This window comes from Talpa occidentalis, unplaced genomic scaffold, assembly GCF_014898055.3.
Source record: "Talpa occidentalis isolate TD23 unplaced genomic scaffold, MPIMG_talOcc4v2.1 talOcc4.9, whole genome shotgun sequence".
In the NCBI taxonomy this organism is placed as follows: Eukaryota; Metazoa; Chordata; class Mammalia; order Eulipotyphla; family Talpidae; genus Talpa; species Talpa occidentalis.
Window position 1 is genome coordinate 53,358,361 of NW_023605305.1, and position 22,001 is coordinate 53,380,361.

General features: G+C 38.2%; 1 protein-coding gene across 2 annotated transcripts in view; it reads left to right on the forward strand.

Annotated features, from left to right (window-relative positions):
- Positions 1-22,001, forward strand: part of PTGER3 (prostaglandin E receptor 3) — a 243,359-nt gene that overhangs the window by 201,082 nt on the left and 20,276 nt on the right. Inside the window, exon 4 of one of the 2 annotated variants that reach the window (XM_054691019.1) lies at positions 8,105-8,205. The exons of the other annotated variant lie outside the window; for it this stretch is intronic. Coding sequence (XP_054546994.1) covers positions 8,105-8,198 — 94 coding nt within the window. The 3' untranslated portion in view covers positions 8,199-8,205. Of the gene's footprint in view, positions 1-8,104; positions 8,206-22,001 lie in introns of those variants that run through there. 2 annotated transcript variants of the gene reach the window in all.

Below are 22,001 nucleotides of genomic sequence, written 5' to 3' on the forward strand. Positions count from 1 at the left end.
GATTTAGGGTTATGAGCTTCCAGTTACAGATTTCCTAGAACATTAAGGTGTGCCTTACTAATGCAAGTTTCTTGTGATCAGTGGTAGACTTTTGTATTTTGACTCAGACTAGCACCTCACCCTTAAACATAACCAGCAATTATAGAAGCTAAAACTTTTTCAAGAATTAAATGTTTTTTTAAAATCTGAAGGGAATATTTACATTTTTCAAATGAAAAAATATATAACAGGCAAAATATATATACAGCAGTCAAAAATGATAATAGTATCTAGTATCCTTTTTATCCAATCTATTTAAATATGTCAAAATAATTTTGAAACATGGAAAAGTATAAATATAACACATACACTATAAGAAAGATAAATGTGGTAGAGCACAAACAATTAGATATTCTGACATGAATGAGAAATACAAGCTCACAACCTGGAGTACAGTGAAATAACTAGGAGAGCTTAACTATAAACTACACAAAGAATACAATCATTTAAAGGGAATTCGAATTTGCAAAATTAGTTGAAGTGAAGAACCAATGAATCTTTCATTAATTTGGTCTAAGACAACATATATATTATTGACAAGCAAATCTGAATCTACGTTAATTTAATGACCTCATCTTGAAGCCTCCATATTGATCATTTATAATACTCAGAAATGTAGCTTTGCATTGTGTATCTATGGACAGACGTGACAAGATTTGAAAATTGCCTTACTCTCTCAGAAGAAAATGGAAATCACAGGAAGCGTCAGCACTCCCTGCACTCACCAGCCACATGGGAGCTCTGAAACAAAAAGAAAAGTACATCACAGCTAAGAAAGCAATTTCTTTAGCTAGAGGATCTGACTATAAGTAAAAGCTAAGTTCAGCAATGAGAAAATAAAAATAATGCTTTAATGTTCAATGCAGTCAGGTGCTAAGGATTAAGTCCTTTTATATCCTCACTTTTCAAGGATTTTAAAATTTTATTCTCATAAAAAGGAAATATTATAAATATTTAATTACATTAATAAAGAATGATGTTAAAGAAAGATCTCCATGTCATTCTTGGTGCCATCATGCTTGAGAAACTCACAGCTTTATTTTCAGATGATGCATCCTCCTAACTCTCTACAGAAAAAAAAATTCCCATCCAAAGTGATTAATAATCATTTTGATGAGATCTTGGATTCAGTGAGTAGAGTCCTTGGGTTACCTCTGCGAGAAGTTTTGGCAGTGTTCCCCTCTTTATCGTTATATTAAATTATGGATTAATGTCCAGAGGCTGTTATCCGTAAAGACTGTTCTTTAAAACATTTCATTTACAAACTGGTTTCATGTAGCAGCCTGATAAAGGAATAAAGAGAACAAAGTGCAAGACTGAAAGTCAGAAATTCATGCATGAAAAGCAGAAAGAGAAAACATTATGTAGGCTCTCTCTTATCTGCTGCTGTGAGAAACTTACCCCACTCTCAGGACAGTTCATTAGTTTGAAGTTGTCAAGATTCACCCTGATCATTATGCTGGATGTTATGACCTCAAATAAAGACTAACCATTTTCAGAAATATGACCATGATAGTGTCACTCTTCTATGCATCTTTTTTGACTGGTCTTACAAACTCCCCAAGATATTCTTATGTATGAAACAGATTCATCTTCAGAGACCCCCTCAATTCTTCCTCCACATTCAATACTGTCTAATTAAACTTGCCAGAGAAGATTGAACTGTTATGTCATTCTGATTTTTCTGTTCAAACAGTAACAGACAATTAATTACGTTCTGAGATCTTAAACACACATATCCCTGTCATTATTGATCTGTACCATCAATATTCACAGAACTACTCACCATACCGATTGGGTGACCTCTACAGAAGCAATGAAAATGACCAGTCACCCACATTGATTCAGAGCAAGATTTACTTTTGGGGTTTATAATCTTTCTCCTCTGTACTGTCACATGATGGATGGTCTCAATGCTCAGGGGATTAACAGAGCCTGAAATGGCCTTACATGGCAAACCCAATCCACTCAATTTCTACAGAGAAGAGGTAGACCATCTACCCAGGCAAGAGTTGAGGTTTCCTTGTTTACACAAAAGATGGTCAATCCTACCTCACATATCTTTCATTTTTAAATATCTTGATCCAAGCACAATTGACAAAGAATAATTGAAAATGCAACTTTTATCTTTAAACCATTTGTTTTCCATCTCATCGTTAATCTTATCTGGAAAAAATATTTCAATTTTGGCTTCCAAATTCCTTTCTCCTCTGTATTTCCTCTCACTTTATAATCCAGCCAAATGTTTTCTAAAATTCAATCATTTATAACCTAACTTCATAACCTTTGCCAGCTGCATTCTTGTAGCTGATGATGATAGATACTTTAATAAATAGATGAAATTTAAAAAGATCCAGCACCATCTGAAAATGACCTTAACTGGAATATAACTCTTTGAGAACCAATGATTTAGCAAATGGTTCTCAACTCAATACCGGCATATCAGAATCACCTGGGGAAATCCCAGGCTAATTAAATCTGAATGAAAAGATCAGAGAACAATGGTATTTCTAGAAGAGAAAAAAATAATCATGCAGAACTTCTCACTCTAACTTGTGAACTCTGCAGAAACCTCAAAACATACATTTTCTATCAAAAATGAGTTGAAAGTAATAATAGTAACTTTGGACTTCTTCACTCTCATCAGGAATTTATTTCTAGCACTTAATTTCTACCCTAAACAATGATCTAAAAATTTTTCTAATCTCAGAAAAATAAGTTATCTTTGGCTTCAAATTTAAATTTTCAAAATTTATATAAAGCAAAATATAATCTTTACAGAGAAATAAACTGTTCTTAATGTTCCTGACCTGTCTACATTGGACATGGTATGAGTTCTAAAAGAACAGGATCTTTTATTTTTCTTTCTTTGTTTTAAAGATTTATTTATTTATTTATACAAGCACTGGGTACAGTCAGAAGCGCGAGAGGGTGAGAGAATTCACCAGAGCCAGAGCAGGAAGCAGGCACGCAGACTGACAAAGTACACTGCTGAGGGGAACAGCGGGTGGCGACCCTCGCCAGCGGCCGGGGATCAGCCGGGGATCGAACCGGTGCTGCAGAGGCTGCGGGCAGCTTCGCAGCCCAGCGCTCAACCACTGCGCCACCAGGGAGGCCTGGATCTTTTTCTCACCTCTATTCATCTCTGGATCTAAGGTCTCAAGGTGCATCTGCACATAGTAGATCTTCAATAATTGGTTATCCAATAAATAAATGAATTAGTAAATATACATAGCTCTAATGCTTATATGATACAAATTATGTCAAAGACATTTTAAAGCACCTCCCCCGGTGGCGCAGTGGTTCAGCGCTGGGCTGCGAAGCTGCCCGTAGCCTCTGCAGCACCGGTTTGATCCCTGGCCGCCCTTGAGGGTACCACATGGTGCGCAGACCTCTCCTGCTGCTCCCCTCAGCAGTGTATTTCGTCAGTCTGTCTGTTCTGCTCCCTGCTCTGGCTCTGGTGAATTCTCTCACCCTCCCGTGCATCTGACTGTACCCAGTGCTTGTGTAAACAAATAAATAAATAAATCTTTTTTAAATTTTTTTTTTAAATTACTTTCCCTCTCACTTAAACCTCATCATCTCTTCTGTGTTTATTGTGAGGCTTTCTTACATGACTTGAATGGTAAAAACTAGTTTTCTAGTATTTCATCTCTTACTAAAAAGTGAAGTAATAGGTCCTCCCCCGTGGCGCAGCGGTTGAGCACTGCGCTGCGGAAGCTGCCCGCAGCCTCTGCAGCGCCAGCTGGATTCCCGGCCACCTGGCGAGGGTCTCACATGGCGCGCAGACCTCTCCTGCCACCCCACTGCTCCCCTCAGCAGTGTACTTCGTCACTCTGCCTGTTCTGCTCTCCACTCTGGCTCTGGTGAATTCTCTCACCCTCCCGTGCTTCTGACTGTACTCAGTGCTTCTATGAATAAATAAATAAATCTTAAAATAAATAAATAAATAAAAATTTAAAAAAAAAATCTGTTTTAACCAGGGCCTCCCCAGTGGCCCAGCGGTTAAAGACAGAGCTATCAAGCTATAGCCAGCCACTGCAACACAAGTTCAATCCCTGGCTGGCCAGGGAACAGCCCACATGGCGCAGCAGACCTCTCCTATCTTGCCGGATGCTCACCTCAGCAGTGTATTTCAGTGGATCTGCCTGTTCTGCTCCCCACTTTCTCTGGTGAATCCTCTCACCCCCCCCACCCCACACCTCTGGCTTACACCCCAGTTCTTGTATGCATAAATATATAAATCTTAAAAAAAATTTTTTTAACCATGTATATTTTGGTGTTTGTAATCTCAGGAGCTACCAGCAATTTTAGAAGAGGTGATTGCTTCTAACCAGGATAGCTGAGCTGGCAGCTTTTCTCTCAAATCCAACTCACTCTTTCAAACCCAGTATGAAGCAAGTGTTTAATTAAACTGTCATGAGTAATTGAACAAGTATGACTGGTGGGATATAGTCAAAATACTTTTCAGTGAGGATGTTTGCCCCCACCACTGGCAAGCCCCCTATGTTCTCCAGCCTTTCAGCCTGAAAATTATGTTGAACATCCAAAGGAATAATTTTCTTTCATCTGTAAAATAAGAGCCTGGCATTATATTTACGGTATCCATATTATTTCTAATATTCTTTTTGTTTGTTTGTTTGTTTAAAGTGTACAAATCAATGGTATTAATTACATTCAAACTACTGCTCTATTTCTAACATTGTAATAGTATCAATTTAAATTTTCTATATAAAAGCCTGGGTATGTCAACTTTTTTTCTGATTCATAATTTCAAGAATTGGATGACACTTTACAATTCCATAGAGACCCCGCTGTGGTTATAAATATCAATCCTACCCAGTTTTTTCAGTAATGACAGGGTCTGTGCACACAGCAGATCTTGACAGAGGTGAAATTGTTCACCTACAGAGAATGATATACAATCTGCCTGATGATTTTAATTGTCTTATGTCAAACATCTGTCTCTTTTGATTTAGGAAGATTTCAATTACCATATATTCCACATAATTTTTGCCTCTCCATCAAGCTTTTATTTACATAGGTGCCACCAAATCTACAAATCTGCATATCTCTTATACAATTGGTGGATGGGTATAAATTGGAAACCTTCCCTACCACCATCAGAAATTTCTCGTATGAGAGCTGGTGCTCATATATTCTGAGTTTCATGAACAAATGATTGCAAAATACTGGCAACAAGCTGCTACAATTGCATTATGATCAATGTTATGATTTTCTTCAGAATTAAACCAGAGTCAGTTCCTGCCATATGTTGCAGACAACAGACAAAACAATTTTAGCATTCTCTCTTCCACTTCCAATATGAAGTCCAAGTTTGGATTGTCTTATCTTGAAAAGAGATGTTCGAGAGAAGTCTTTTTGTTCCCCATTGCTGAATCAGTAATGAAAAATGCAAAGCAAAAATTTCATTCTACTTTCTAGTACCAAATGAAAGGAAAATGCAGACTTGGTGAATAACAGCCAAGAAATTAAACTGTATTCTGAGAAACAGGAAGGATAAACATGGTACTGTACTGTTCTGTGCGACACTATTATAGGTGCAGATGTTACTGGAGTCCTTTCTCTTCAGAGAGTACATATTAAACTAGAAATAGGAATGAGTGGGTGGTGAAAAATCCTCTTATGTGAAACAAGAATAAAACCCACTGGCCTCTGTTTCTATTTTGAGATAAAATAGCCAAGAGGTTGATGAGGAGCTAAGGAAGTTGGATCACATTCTTCTTCTTATCCATATTTATTTGTTTATGTCTTCTTTTGTAGCTCAGTGGTTATAAAGCAGATTTATATCAGCACTGTGCTAGCCTCAGGGGATACAAATGTATTTCCAGCCATCAATAAGCTTAAATCAAGTTGGAAAATAGTAACTTATACAGATTATCATAATACAAACCTTTAAAAGACTGAGATCCCTAAATTAAATTTTATTTTAGTAAATAGTAAGCATAACTTAGCTGGATAGATAGTACCACTTAACACATGTAAAAGTTGTTGTTTGTCACATAAACAGCTGCATTTATGCATTCTAATTAATAAATAAATATAAATTAAAACTTCAGGGAAGGATGGCTTGGAAGTGGACATGGAGGCATGTCCATATAGCAGACCCTGCATGAGCAAAGGTTTAAACAGTTCAGTGTTACCAGCTGTTCTGAATGACAGGAACGCAGAAAAAATTAAGTAAGGTGACCATGTAAGTTTTTTCCCATAGTGGAACACTTATAATTGCGGATCCAAGAGGCAAAGAGTAAAAAATGAAACAAAATGGGGAGGGGTCACAATGGACAAAGGTGGAGGACTGTGGGTTCCTTGGTGGTGGGTGTAGTGTGGTGTGGTCACACACATCTGAGAGGGTGTGACCCTGTGCTTCTGAATCACATAGAGTAAACCAACATTACCTCAAAACAAAAACAAAAAAAGTGGAACACTTTTGAAAATGTAAAAGAGTGCTAAAATAATTTGAATTAAATAATCAAAACATTTATACATGGACTTATTAATATTATTATTAATATATTGGTGGGCCTATATTATATGTGTATTCAGTAACGATTTTCAAAAATAAAATCCTTTAAAAATTTAACCTTTTTTTTAAAATTTGAAACATGGCACACAGAAATGTGTTTTATTTAGAACACTCTGGCTGTCGTTGGAAGATGAACTTTGAGGAGGCAGTTATTATATTGTTTATACTAGAAATAACAAACCAAAGTCCACAAGCTATATCCAAACCACATATATTTGTTTTGTTTTGCTCTCTGTTTGCTCAATGCTACCATGCATAGCATTTAACAAAACTGATCTTTTAGTTTAAGCAATTAAAAAGCAGGGAATTTCCATAAAACTTTGAGTTGCTCTTTTATTGAAAAAGTGGAAGATTGGGATTACAAGTCCTGCCTTTCTCGCTAAAAACAATTGGCAGAAATTGAATAGCATTTGCTTCTTAGGTGTGGGATGCACTTGGCTGATAAACCTGCTTTCACTATCATACACTAGATACCTAGACCTATGGTATTTGAGTTGGGAATTTCCAGTATATGCTACCTTTTAAGTGAGTAACACTTGATAATAATTTCAGGAGAAACACTTATCTAAACTAGCAATGGATTTCTTATCGAATGTCCTAACTTAACTGGTACAAAAGTGTAGATCAGACAAGTGTGAAGACAGATTTTATATGTAAACAGGGATAATGCCCATTCATACAATCACTAGAAACATTATTTCTATCCTAGGATGGCACTGTGCATGTTAGCTATGATGGTAAAAAGATTACAAGGTGTAATTTACCAGAAACAAAAATCATTTCAATTATAGTTCAAGGGTAGCTCCAAGGTAACTAGAGCAGAATAAGCCCACACTCACCCTCCTTTAGGCCAATGCTTCATGAAGAGATGGAACTTGTTGGATTTCAAAAGGATTTCAGAAATGATACCACAGGCCAGTGGCCATGCTACACTTGACAAAGGAATAATGAACTGTCATTAACCTACTATCTTCCATGTAATTTGTGGCTTTACTTTTCTAAGTAATTATGCAATGATAATGCATTTCATTAAGACTTTTAGCCTAAGAGTAATTATGTTATTTTTTTTTTAAATATTTATTTTTTTATTTATTTATACAAGCATTGGGTACAGTCAGAAGCGCGGGAGGGTGAGAGAATTCACCAGAGCCAGAACGGGGAGCAGAGCAGGCAGAAGGACCGATGTACAGTGCTGAGGGGAGCAGCGGGCGGCAGGAGAGGTCTGCGCGCCATGTGGGACCCTCCTCCGGTGGCCGGGGAGCAGCCAGGGATCGAACTGGCACTGCAGAGGCTGCGGGCAGCTTTGCAACCCAGTGCTCAACCGCTGCGCCACTGGGGAGGCCCAGAGTAATTATGTTATTACAGAAGGTAGAAGAATAAAACAAAAAGTCATACGCTTTATAACAATTACATAGTAGCTTAAGTAGCAAAAGTTACTTCTTTTGTCCATGTTACCAGCTACACAAAGAATTCTTTTTTTTTTTTTTTTAATTTGTTTGTTTGTTTTGTTTATACAAGCACTGGGTACAGTCAGAAGCGCAGGAGGGTGAGAGAATTCACCAGAGCCAGAGCGGGGAGCAGAACAGGCAGAAGGACCGAAGTACACTGCTGAGGGGAGCAGCGAGCGGCAGGAGAGGTCTGCGCGCCATGTGGGACCCTCCTCCGGTGGCCGGGGAGCAGCCGGGGATCGAACCGACGCCGCAGAGGCCGCGGGCAGCTTCGCAACCCAGCGCTCAACCGCTGTGCCACCGGGGAGGCCCTACACAAAGAATTCTTAATTCCTTTTCATGTTTTATAAGAACTGATTTCTTCTTACCTCACTGCCCTAGTCTTCAGCCCCATCTGTTTCCTGCAACTTTAGTTTTCTCCTGGAAAAAAAAAAAAGGATATGATAATAACTGCCTCATCAATTGATTTGTGAGGATTAAACAAGACAATGCAAATAAAAGGAATGTACATATTATAAAACATCTTACAAATATATGAATATTATTTCTTAAATTCCTTTAGAGTATGAATGGTATTGCTAACATGAAGAAGAGGCCTCCATCTTCAGAAACTTAGTAACAGGCAAACCTCTTAACCCAGTGATGACCAATATTTTAATTCACACTCAAGCATTCAATATTCATTAAAACCCTACCACATGACTATTCAAAGTTATCCCAGGTATTCAGATACCTTGATGTCCACAGGCTGCTGCAAAGTTTTCAAGATTTTTTTTTACAGAGACATTATAAGTTCACATATAACAACTAGAATTTGGAAGGTGACAGAAGACTGCCAAAACAATCATGCAAACAGTGGGCCAGAGGTCTTAGCTCTTAAGTCAGAAATCTGGCAGCATTTGCTGTTGCTGTGGTTTTGGCCAATGTTAGTGCCTGGCATTAAGCAAGTGATTAAATGTTGATTGAATGCAATTAAATAAATGACTATACATTTTAATATAGAATGATAGCTTTTGTTAGTGGAATATAAAGAAACTAAACAAAGGGTCAGATAAAGCCAAACTATTAGCAAACCCTCAAAATGGTGGAACTGAAGCTACATGGGAGAGCAGGAGTAAGAACCAAGTGGGAAGGGAGCAGAAAGGACTATATTGGGACTATGTTGGAGGACTATGGGTGGTGGGTGTGGTATGGTAACAACACCTAGAGGGGGAGATATAATGCCTTTAAAGCACACTGATGCAAACCAATGGTACTCAAAGTAAAATAAAATAAAAATTATCAAAACAACAAGAATCATTAGATGGTATAGCTAGGTTTTCAATCTAGCTGCCTCATTTTGCAGAAGAGAAAATAGAAGTTTAATAAAATTAAGTCCCAAGATCATACAGACAGGTTATAACAGAGTTTAGATTGTAAATAAATCTTCTGATGTCCAGTTTTAGTTCTATGCTGTTTTACCCTAGAGTATATTACCCGTAGCAAATACTAGTGTCTATTTTGAGAATTTAATAATAGAAATAGTTGTGCCTCTGTCCCTTTACTTGCAACATCATGAAAAATAGCCTTATGTATCCAATAAGCTTGCTCAATGACTGGAAAAGAATGATGTCAATAAACTATTTACAAATTAGCCCAATTAAAACAATTGTAGCCAAAGTTTACAAACATGGAGCAGAGATGCAATTAAGTCTTTCAGCCAATAAAGGAATATTTACTACAACAATAAAAATTGTACATGAAAAATGTCTTGCAAAAGTTAGTTATTATAGCCTCCCCTGTGGTATAATAATGCTCAATGTTGATACACAATTAACAGCAACATAGAAGCAAACTAGCATCAAATATGCCTTTATTTTGTTTATTTCTTCATCATTACTTCCCTTATAACTTAAGGATAATAGTTTTCCTCAAAAGAAAAAATGCTTTATATCTGATAATTACTAGGCTGTACAAACACACAAATTCCCTTGTGTATCGTTTTCCAACCTAGACTACTCTGATGTCACTGAAAGAGGATTCACTCTTCTGCCTTAGTTTTCTTATGGAGAAGGGACCAGTCCACAAGATAAGCTCAGTAGTTGTTGAAACTTGGAAATATTTATATTACTACATTCTCATTACTTCCACTTCCTATCAACTCCTGTTCTTAGACTTGTGTTTTTACATAACATGAAGTGTGATTAGGATCAAATCATCTTCAGCACCTGTAGCAGGTAGTTTGGCAACCTGGGCCTGCATTAGCTCTGCTTAAGGAATTTGACACTGAGGTGAAAGGTGTTTCAAATGACAGAAACTTGGTTACCAGGAGAATAATACTGCTGGATCCATTTGTCGACATGAAATGTACTTCATCTCAGGCTGAAAAATATTCACTGTGTTCCATTTCCCCTAGCTCCTTGGTAGAATGTATCTGGTCTGTCTCAGTTTTAAGTGAGCAAAACTTCAATATGCTTATTTTGGGGAGAGAAGGAGTTGCAACTTAGAGTGAAGGTAAAGGGATTTATTGTGAGTGTTTTGCTAGCAGTCATCTCAAACTTCAAAGCATAATTAATGCACCAAGTGATGAATAATACCATGCACTGGTTAAAACATAAGTTTTAATATCAGAGCTCATTTTAAAGTCTAACTTTTCATTTGACAGTTGCATGAGCCAGGGATGAAAGATTAAAAGATTAAAAATGTAGATGATAATGTGTACCTGATGGCAGTGTAGTAAGGACGACGGAAATGACTCAATATCACATATCCACAACATACTAAGTGCTGACTAAATTGTGGTTTTTATTATAGCAATAATAAAACAATGTGAAGTCAATTTATTCCATAAATAGCACTCCCTGGTCTTTAAAAATTTAAGAGGCTTTGAAATTTATTCTTACTTTCATCATAAATATGTGAAGGAATATTAAATTGATCTAAAATCTTGACCATTGATGAAAAGGAACATTTATTCATATCCTCAAGTATGGGTCTGGACAACTGTGAAGCTCTCATCTTACAGGATATAAATGAAAGTAAATCTAAGCAATGACTTCTCCCCTTTGTAGGATGCATTCAAACACTAGAGTAAAAAGTTATGCCTTGGTAAAAATAGGGTTTTGTAGAGTGCTGGGAACCTGGAACCTCCCCTTTTAATGGAGATTACACTCTGTAACACTGTGAATTACTTCCAATATGGTTTTATTTATACAATCCTGAACTACATCACCCAAGATACTTTACAACAAATTCTTTTCTTCAACCAGTGCAGATTGCATCATTATACAAAGGAAAATGCTGACAAGGTAAATATCCAGGATAATCTCATTCAGTGACATTTTGCTATCCAATTTAATTTGCTTTTCTCTCTTGTGAATAAGCCTAATGGCATAAGTGTAATGCAGATTGAAAAATTACAATAGTACTTTTAGTATCATGGCAAGTAGCCAGTTCTCCAAATTAGGGTTGTCAGATAAAAATAAAGAATGCCCAGTTAAATTTTTATTTATGAACAACAATAATATTTTAATTTTTTCAGTTTAAGTTTCAGGCTAGTCCCTGCTAATGAGGCTCCATGTTAAATATACATTTGGGAAAACAAATTTTAGCTGAATATCCTATATTTTTATTTCCTAAATCTCACCAACTATATTGCATATGAACTAAATTATACTAGCTTCTATAGTTATTTGTAATTCATTACTTGGTCACCCATCAAAAATATTCTGATATTCTGGGCCTCCCCTAGTGGCGCAGGCAGTTGAGTGCTGAGCTGTGAAGCTGTCCGCAGCCTCTGCAGCACCAGTTCGATCATGGCCCGCCAGCGAGAGTCCCACACATTACAGCAGACCTCTCCTCTCTCGCCCCCTGCTCCTCTCAGCAGTGTATTTCATCTGTCTGCTTGTTCTGTTTCCCGCTCTGTCTCTGATGAATCCTCTCACCCTCCCGCACATCTGGCCTGTACCCCGGTTTTTGTAAAAATAAATAAATATTTTTAAAAAAAAGTTAAAAAAAAATTCTGATATTCTGAGACCCTGTAGACATTTTCTAGTACTCATTTATCTTAAATAGATGACAAAAAGTACAGATTAGAAGTTTATTGAATTAAATCACCTTTGTAACTTGATTTTATGTAATTCCATTTATATTAATGATAACTTCATAAGGAGAAAGTTAATAAGCATAAAAATAGGGTTTAACTCCCCATAGTCATAAAATAAACAGGTCAGTATAGGGTTCTGGGAACCAGAGTTTTTATCCTTATGATTGAAGCAAAGGAAAAAAGTTTTATGTTAGAACTGTTTAGACACAAAGAAACTTTCCATTTCAAATGCTTGACCATTTTCACCAATGAAGTCATAGCAAATTAATTTTGCACTTGAAATGAAATCAGTATCATGTAGTTGTGAAAAGCAGATATAAGTGAAGCTATTTTTAAAAGTAGGGCCAGAATTTCCATAGAAGAAAAACTGTTTATTTTCTATTTGTAGCTGACCAAAGTTCTTAGGATTAAGTGGCAATTATTTCCCAAACTTTAAGAAAACTGGAGCTTTAGAGGTGACCTTGATGTAGTGTATACAGAGGTTGATTTATAACAATGAACACCTGTAATTATATAATCTTATAATTCAACATTATATTAATATATTAAAAAAGAAAAGGCAGGGTGCTGGGAGCACCAGGAGCAGGAGAATGGACATTCTGAGCACAAGAATAAATGTCCATAGACTTTTGCCAGAAGATTGAATTGGCAACCAATTATGCACTGGCCAGAATAGTTTAAGCTTGTAAACTCTAATTCCGTTCTTTAACCACTGACTTCATCCTTCTCTTCCCACAAAAACCTCCAACTTTTATTATGTTCTTGGGGCACGTTTTAGGTTTCTACCTGAAACTGTACCTCAAGCTGCAATTCTTTCATGCCAGATACATGTTCAATTACCTCTCATTTCTGCTTTTGATTTTTAGGTTAATATGGTCTTAGATTAAAAATTCAAATTTCATCCATGTTGATGTTGGGCAGTGCCAGACTCATGTCCTCAAGAGCTGATATTTCTGGAATGCATTCTGGCAACCAATAAGCGATAAATTCTGGAAAATTCATTCTAAGTCCAGTGAACTGTCATAGTGCAACTTCTTAGGTCAGTCCCTACGGAGAGTTTTATAGAATTTCCCTGTCTTAATGAGACCTCTTGTTCATCTAAATCATTCAGTGTGAAAGACAAGATTTGGTAGAATGTAGTAATGAGCCTCTCAAGTGTGACCTTTTTGCTGAGGTCGCTCATGCCTCCATGTGGGTAGTAAACTTGATGGACCTCTAGCCTCTGAACCAGACACAGGAGACTTGCTTGCAAATCCTTCCACATTTCCTGAATAGTCTCTGGTGGATTTCTATATAAAATGAGTTAGACGCAATCCTTGACCTCAAAGGTTGATAGGCTGCTGTCTCAGTCATCACCACATCTGTATCCCATGGCTGTTGTGCTCTGTTCCCACTGCTCTGTGTCTCTTAAACTGGGAAAGGATCCCCATTCAGCCCCACATAGCTGATCACAAGGCCAGTGCATCTCCTTGTGCAGACTCCTCCAGGCAAGCAATCCTCATGTTTTTTATAACCTCCCTCCTCTGCGAGCCTAGGAAAAATTTCCAATGCTAGCTCAGATGATATTTCAATGACTGCTATTTTGTCTCACTCAAAAACCTCAGACTCTCCTCTGCAATCTCCCCCAGGAGTCCCAATTGCTCCTCTGTGCATCTCAATTCTTTTCTTTATCAAAGAGAGCTTCCAGCTAACCCCTGATGTTCTGCAAAAGTTTTATTTTTAAAACCTTTTAAGTTTTTGGGCCTCCCTGGTGGCACATGGCTTAAAGACATAGCTATCAAGTTATTACCAGCCACTGCAGCACAAGTTCTATCCCTGTCCCCTCCCCCACAGGGAGCAACCCACATTGTAAGGCAGACCTTTCCTGTCTCATCCGCTGCTCCCCTCAGCAGTGTATTTCAGTAGATGAGCCTGTTCAGCTCTCCTCTCTGTCTCTGGTGAATCCTCTCAATCCACCCCCCCCCACTCACCTCTGGCCTGTACCCCAGTTCTTGTATGCATAAATAAATAAATCTTTGGAAAAAACCTTTAAGTTTTATTCTTAAGATCCTCCAAACTGGGCCTACTTTGTGGCGAAAGGGGTTAAGACGCAACCTATGAAGATATCCGCAACCACTGCAGCACGAGTTCAATTCCCGGCCTGCAGAGAGCAACCCACATGGCACAGCAGACCTCTCCTGACTCGCCCACTGCTTCCCTCAGCAGTGTATTTCAATCCACCTGTCCTGTTCCCCACTCTGTCTCTGGTGAATCCTCTCACCCACCACACCTCTAGCCTGCACCCTAGCTCTTGTATGCATAAATAAATAAGTAAATAAATAAACAAATAAATAAATAAATAAATCTAAAAAGGAAAAAAAGACCCTCCAAACTATTTTCTTCTAAGTATCTTTTCTTCTGTTAGACAAGGGTAAAGGACATAAGCAGGGAGAGAAGTCTCTAGACTTCAGGGTCCTCACTGCTCTCAATCCAAACCAATACACATCTTTAAATAATGGTAAAAAAAATCTCCCAAGGCTCAGAGGATTTTGATCAACCTCTAGTTCCCACACTAAGGTGACAATAGGCCTACTCTGTGCATACTGAGAAAAGGCTCTCTCACCCATGACCAGAAGTTTTTCTGTAAAATACAAAAGTTGCCTCTGTAAAGTAAAGAAGTAAAGGTCATTTCACAAAGCACAAAAATTTGTTTTGGAAAAAACAGGTCAAAATATAGCTTCTGGAAGGGACTGACTGCATTGTTCTTTTTCTTGCCTACCCCCCCCTTGTCAGGTTCTACAACCCACCTGCTTTTTTTGACAATCAGCAAGGACAGTGGGAACCAACTGGAGCAGATGTAGACTGACTCCACAGGCTAAGTCCCAAGACACATACTTGAGCCCCTGAAAAGCTGACTGAAAATAACATGTTGGCACTAAGTCCTCCTAACACCCCTCAAAAGCACGCATCATCTTACCCCATCTAAGAATGGACACGGGACCCATGAAGAGGCATGGACAGTCACTGTGCCTATATGTTGGGAATTTCCGTCCTCTCTTCTCCCCAATCAATCCATCACCTCCTCACTCTCCATTCACCCTTCAAAGGCTCAAGTATTCTGAGGATCATGGAGGCATATCCGAGCCAACTGCTGCCTTTGTCTTTGACCAATCATTAATTAAAGCATCTTTCCTTGCCTTAAAATCCACTGTTATTCGATGAGAATTAGCAGTTTGTTACAGTGCTAACTTTGTACTTTTCAGAAAAACAAGAACAAGACTTCACTGTCTTACATAAAGAGATAATTCCAAATTATCAGAATTTTGAGGTAAACATGCATATAAGTACTTGTGTGTATATAGGGGATGTGACAAACTTAAGTGCACTATATACCACAATGTATTCTTCTTTGAAGTAAAAAGAACTAAGTTATTCATTTTTTGACTTGTTATTTTTGGGGTGCAGGGGAAAATCCCCCTCTTCTTTGGGTTCTTCTTAGCCTGGTTACATAACCAATAAAACATCATATGCATTGGCAAGGAAAAAATAATTTTTTTGAAGATTTGTTTATTTTTATACAAGAACTGGGGTACAGGCCAGAGGCGCAGGAGGGTGAGAGGGTTCACCAGATACAGAACGGGGAGCAGAACAGGCAGACAACCGAAATACACCGGTGGCGCAGCGGTTGAGCGCTGGGTTGCGAAGCTGCCCGCAGCCTCTGCAGTGCCGGTTCGACCCCGGGCTGCTCCCCGGCCACAGGAGGAGGGTCCCACATGGCGCGCAGACCTCTCCTGCCGCCCACTGCTCCCCTCAGCAGTGTACTTCGGTCCTTCTGCCTGCTCTGCTCCCCGCTCTGGCTCTGGTGAATTATCTCACCCGCCCGCGCTTCTGACTGTACCCAGTGCTTATATAAATAAATTAATTAATTAAAAAAAAAAGGCAAAAAGTAGTGATTGCTTCTTCAATTAGTAAAAAGGCAAATGACTGAGACAAGTACAAAGTTTCTCTGTCTCTGGGCCTTCACTGCTCTTAACTTAAAAGAATCTGCATTCTTTAATGACAGCAGACTTCCTGAGGCCCACAGAGCCTCAACTGGCCTTTAGTTCTCCATATCAAGGTAACACATAAAGAAGAGACCTACTATGGGCATATTGAAAAAGACCATTTCTGCATTTTGGAAAGACTAAAACCACAGTATTAAGATGAAATCGTCATTAACTGGTAATGTTTTCTTCAACATAGAAAGATGAGAGATTAATGAAAGCATTAATGAATCTTCAATTTTAGTCTTCCAAGGAATGGTAGTAATACCAGATGAAACCACAGAGAACTAAAAACTGATACCAAGTGAAATAGAGGGGTATCCAGGGACCCCAAAATATTAAGGAAAAAAATAAATCCAAGTTGTCCAATCTAGGAGTTTTTGCCACCCACCCACATACAAAGCAAAGTGCTCAGACTATACTGTGTTCAAGGATCTTTTAATTAGAGAAAGAGAGAAGAGGAAAGATTTTAAAATACGGACTCCCTATCAAACTGCAAAATCATCCATCCCTTCATTGGCAAACATCCTGCCAAACAGGTAGGGCCCAGAGCCAAGTGGGCAAGGCCCAATAGCAAAGTTGCCAGAAGAACAAGTCCAAGGCACTTACTGGAAGGAATACCAGGCAGGGCCCAAATTGCTGGAAGCGAATTAGAAAGCCAGAGTTTCAAATGCACCAAAAAAAAGTTAAATCCGGGCCTCCCCTGTGGTGCAGCGGGTTGAGCACAGCACTGTGAAGCTGTCTGCAGCCTCTGCAGCGCAGGTTCGATTCCCGGCCAGCCAGGGAGAAACCCACATGGCACAGCAGACCTCTCCTGACTCGCCCGCTGCTTCCCTCAGCAGTGTACTTCAATCCACCTGTCCTGTTCCCCACTCTGTCTCTGGTGAATCTGCTCACCTTCCCATGCCTCTGGCCTGTGCTCCAGTTCTTGTATAAAAATAAATCTTTAAAAAAAAAAAGTTAAATCCACCAAAGAGCCAAGATGATTGCCGCCGTTGTCTCTGAAGAGAGAGCCAGATCCAAAGCACTGAAGCCACAAAGAGTAAAGACCAGGATCAGCCTGCCCACAGATACCTTTTTCCTCACAAAATGGCCACCTTCCTCCTCAGCAGCTGCCCTGTTCAGGAAGTCCATTTTATGGCATTCCAGGAGTTGTTACTGGAGGTGTAGAGAAGGTATGGAGGTGGAGTCCAGAGCACACCACCACATGACCTACCTGCCTGTCCAGACCCAGCAGTACCAGCTCCTCTAGCAGTAGTACAAAGTTTTTCTGTTTTAAAGTAAAGAGTTAGGGGTCTCCCTGGTGGCACAGGGGTTAAAGACAGTGCTATCAAGCTATCACCAGCCACTGCAGCATGAATTCAATTGGCCGGCCAGGGAGCTGGCCCACATGGTGCAGCAGACCTCTCCTGTCTTGCCTGCTGCTCCCCTCAGCAGTGTATTTCAGTTGATCTGCCTGTTCTGCTTCCCCACTCTCTCTGGTGAATCTTCTCACCACCCTCACCTCTGGCTTACAACCCAGTTCTTGTATGCATAAATAAATAAATCTTAAAAAATAAATAAATGAAGAGTTAAACTCAGTATGTCTTACAAATGGTTAGCATTGAAATTTAGAAAGTGAAATGAAAATTGTCTGGAGTAAATATAACCCTGGGACTTGTCCTTAAAGATTTATGAACAAGCTAGGTTTGGTTGGGTGTAATATGAAAACATTTTGTTTTTTTTCCGTGTGCCCAGTTAGACTTGTTTTTTGAACCTCTTCCAACCAACCCCTGAATAAAATTGGAGGCAGTTCCCATTACTTTTGGGGTCATTTTAGCTAATAAAGTATCACCAATAACTTTAAATCATTAACAATTGCAGATCTGCCTGGATGTTACAGAAATCTACTCTAATATAGTATAAAACTATTTTTCAGACACATTCAAAGGAAAACTCTGTGCCTAATGGGGGGACGTCCTACACTAACAGCCTGCATTTGGAAAAGGGAGTGGGGCCTGCCATTGTCTTCTCCCTTCTTTCTTCCTTCTGCATCTCTTTTACATTTGCTGGCTCCTGTTTCTCACCCCTTCCACACTTACCAAAAGAAAGAGGCAATGAGAAAAAAAGGGGGGTTACAGTGTTTGAAACAACTGCAATTAGGAATAGAGACCCCTGGTGTTACTGATGCCTAAAGCTGATATGTTGCCTCATGGGATTCTTCAGAGGTTCCCTGAAGATCCGGTCCTTGCCAGGTCTCTTCTCTACCCCTGGAGTACCGGTAATGTCTCTGCTCCTGCTGGCCACTTATGAGCAAATGCTGCACAGGCCCTGGGCTTATCAATGTCCCACAAGCTAATGGAGCTTCTTCTTGACTCTCCAGTCAGACATCTTGAAAATTTCTTTTCTTCAAGTAGTCTTTTTGTCCCCAAGAAACACACAGTTTTGCTCACAGTTTACTCAGTCTGGTGAAAAATCTTTTTCTTTTTTTTTTTTTTCTTAATTTTCTTACATTGTTCATTTTGTAAAGCAATTGGTTTCTCCTTCAATGCAATCTTCTTAACAAGCTTCACAAAGAGAGAGCTGTAGCCACTGCTTATCTCTCATTCTAATCTCAGGCTAAGAGGACTTCAGATGTTACTGAAATGGTTTTGTGAGTTTTTTTTTATTGCTTTACTGTTAAATATATTAGTGAAATTCAAAGTTTGTCTGTATATGAAGAATAACTTCTACTTTCTGTAATTATTCTTTTACTTAAGGAAGCTATTTGTTAGATCTCATTTTGCATTTTTTACTTAAGAAATCTATTTGCAGCCTTGTGTTTCTGCCCATAAACAAGATGTACTTTTTCCTGTGGATTTTTGTTTTGCTTTTTGTTTTTATTTTTATTAGATTTAGTTATCAGGGTTTTGCTAATTTTCTAAGGTTACTTAAAAAGATCATAACTATTCCATGCTCTGAAAAAATTTCTATGGAATAGAATGGAAGTTAGCTTTTCCTTGGATTTTAAAATACTTCTTCAGAGCACTTGTCATGCTGCCTGAGATAAAAGTCTTACCAAAATTTGCTCATACCCCGAGATGATAAGAGAGCAGCTGTGATATTAAGAGGTGTTTTGAGTCTCTATTATGACAGGCACCAAGAGCCAGTGAGGGGGTGGGTCTGGGGCATATTTCTCTGACAGTTCAAGTTCTTTTCCACCTCCTGGCTTTGCATTTGTTTGCTTAGAATTCCTCTCTTCTCCTGGCTAATTCCTCTTCATCCTTCAGATCTTAGCTTAAGTGTTAAATCCTCACAGAAATCTACCATGCTCACATTAATCAAAATAAGGTCAACCCTTACAGTTTCTAGGAACATTAACTTTCAATACTCAGACTCCACAACATGATGAGAGCTTTGAAGTCAGACAGATCTGGGTTCAATTCCTAATTCAGGTACCTAATACCTGTGTGAATTTGGGCATGTTCCTTCCACCACTGGTCCTGTTTCCAGACCAATAGTGTGGATGTAGGATTACTATAAATATTAGTTGAAAAAAGTATATATAAAACAAGTACCCAGAATAGCGCCTGGCACATGCTAGAGTTTAGAAACTATCAATCTTTGCCATCAATTATTTGTGTTGTGCCACACACAAGCATGTATTTTTTGCCCTGACAATCTGTCTGCAAAGTTTAGGAACATCCATAGAGGAAGATATGAGTGAACCCAACAGGACTAATATTCCACTGAGCATGCTACTCTACCATGACAGTCAAAACAAACTCTCTAAAAAGCCTTTCAGCAAGCTTCTTGAAGCTACAGTGATCACTACAAGGGCCAGAATATCAATCCTGAAACTTAATCTTTTAATTTCTTTTATGATTACTGTTTCCAAATGGAGGATGCAATTAAAATTACTGCTATATTAGTTCATTTTTCCACAAAATGAGCATTGATCAGATTCTATGTGAAGGGTCTGCAACATCTCTCTCATAATTACTTTAAAATTTATTAACAGGGATCTGTGTATTGTAGAATAAAGGGTATTTTTGCAAGATAGGACTTCAGAGTTCTGGCACTAGCTGTACCTTTCACCAACTATGTGACCTATGGAAACTCATGTCTATTGGTTGACCTCCGATCTCCTCAGTAAAATGGGTATATTACCCTGTGTGTTTAAGGATCACACAGATTATGCATATTAAAGGCAAAAATTAAAATACACAGAGTAAGCTTATAATTACTAACTAAATTTCTGGAAGAAAATGATAAACAAAGTCACAGAAATCATAATAGAAATCAGAATCACTGGGATTTGACTTCAATATGTTATAATGCTCTGTCATTTTGATATGAGACAAATGTACACAGAGTATTCAGAGGGCTCGCTAACTAATAAGAAAGATTATTTCTTTAATTTTTCAATGACAAAGAAAGTCACTGAGACTTACTACTGAACAGTAAATATATTTATTAAACAATTATACCTCCAAATGATCCAAAATAATCAGAAACTAAGATATGATACAGACATTTATGCACTATTTTTGAAATAATTCACTTTACTAATGTAAAATGTCAAGCCAACCTTACTGTTCACCCTAAATATTCTCTAGATTTTACTTTATTTTCCTCCTCAACAATTTCTCTGCCGCCTCAAACACTTATCTAGGCAATACTTCACAGCTGCAAACATTAATTCAGGCCTTGTCAAAATCCATTAACTATAAGCTCTGACACTTTTCTGGAACTTCTAGATTTCAGTTTAAATGGAAATAAATAAAATCAATTGCTGTAGTATAAATCTGCCTTTAGTAGCCAAAGTGCTGGATTATTTGTAGCTATGCAATAAAGTTTGTGCTGTGCATGGGAATAAATAATACTTGGACACATAACTGTGCCAGGCTTCATTTTTATCAACCATCATCATGTTATGTATTTCTCAATGCTATAAAACTTGGTCCTTTTTACAAAATACTCACCCTTTATTTCAGATCATGAAACTGACAGCATTTCTATCCAGACTGATAACTGGGGAGATAAAATTTTCTGAAGGAGTAAAAAAAAAAAAGCCATCTGCTGCCCTGATAGAAGGCCTGGGCCAGCTGCATGTTCATAATTGTCATCTGTAATTACTAGATGGAAGGGAAATGAGAAATTACCTTTTTTGATAGAGGCATGAAATATCAACAGGATCCTGTTTTGATGACTCAGAAAACTACTTCAGAGATTAATGTTTCTCAAGTTTACCTAGAACAAAAGGAAAAATACAATTGAGGGTGCAAGGGATATCCTTATGAAAATAAGTCCAAGTTATTCTTTGGCAAATATTTCTTTATTACTTCTCTTTCCCTAAATAGCTAAACTAAATGTTTTTCATCCAAATAGTTATTGATTAACTAGCAAGTTTCTTTCATTCTTCAAGACACAGATAGAGAAAGAAAAGGCACAATTCTACATTCAAGGATCGCACTATGTTTAAGAAAGAAAAATGTGTTGCCAAACTGTCAAAAAACAGTAAGATACTATAGAAAAGGCCTCCTAAATGCTAGCCAACCACAAAAGCATGAGGGATCTGTGTTGCTGGTTGAAGAGTTTCATCAAAAACTTCAAGGAAGCAACATTTAGCCTGAGTCTCAAATGTTAAATAAAAGACAAGAAGATGATATCCGAGGAAGAAGGAACTGGTTGTGCAATCACAAAGATTATGGAAAACCCACTAACTTCAAAAAATAACAAAAAATTAATTTCATTTGTCTGGATAATAGTTTTCATCGAAGACATTATTGATTTCCATCTCTATGAAGAGACCAGCAAAATAACCTGCTGCAAAATAATCAAGCATAGGTCAGTTCATTGCTTACTGCTGTTATAGGGGCCACTTAAGACTTTGACAGAAT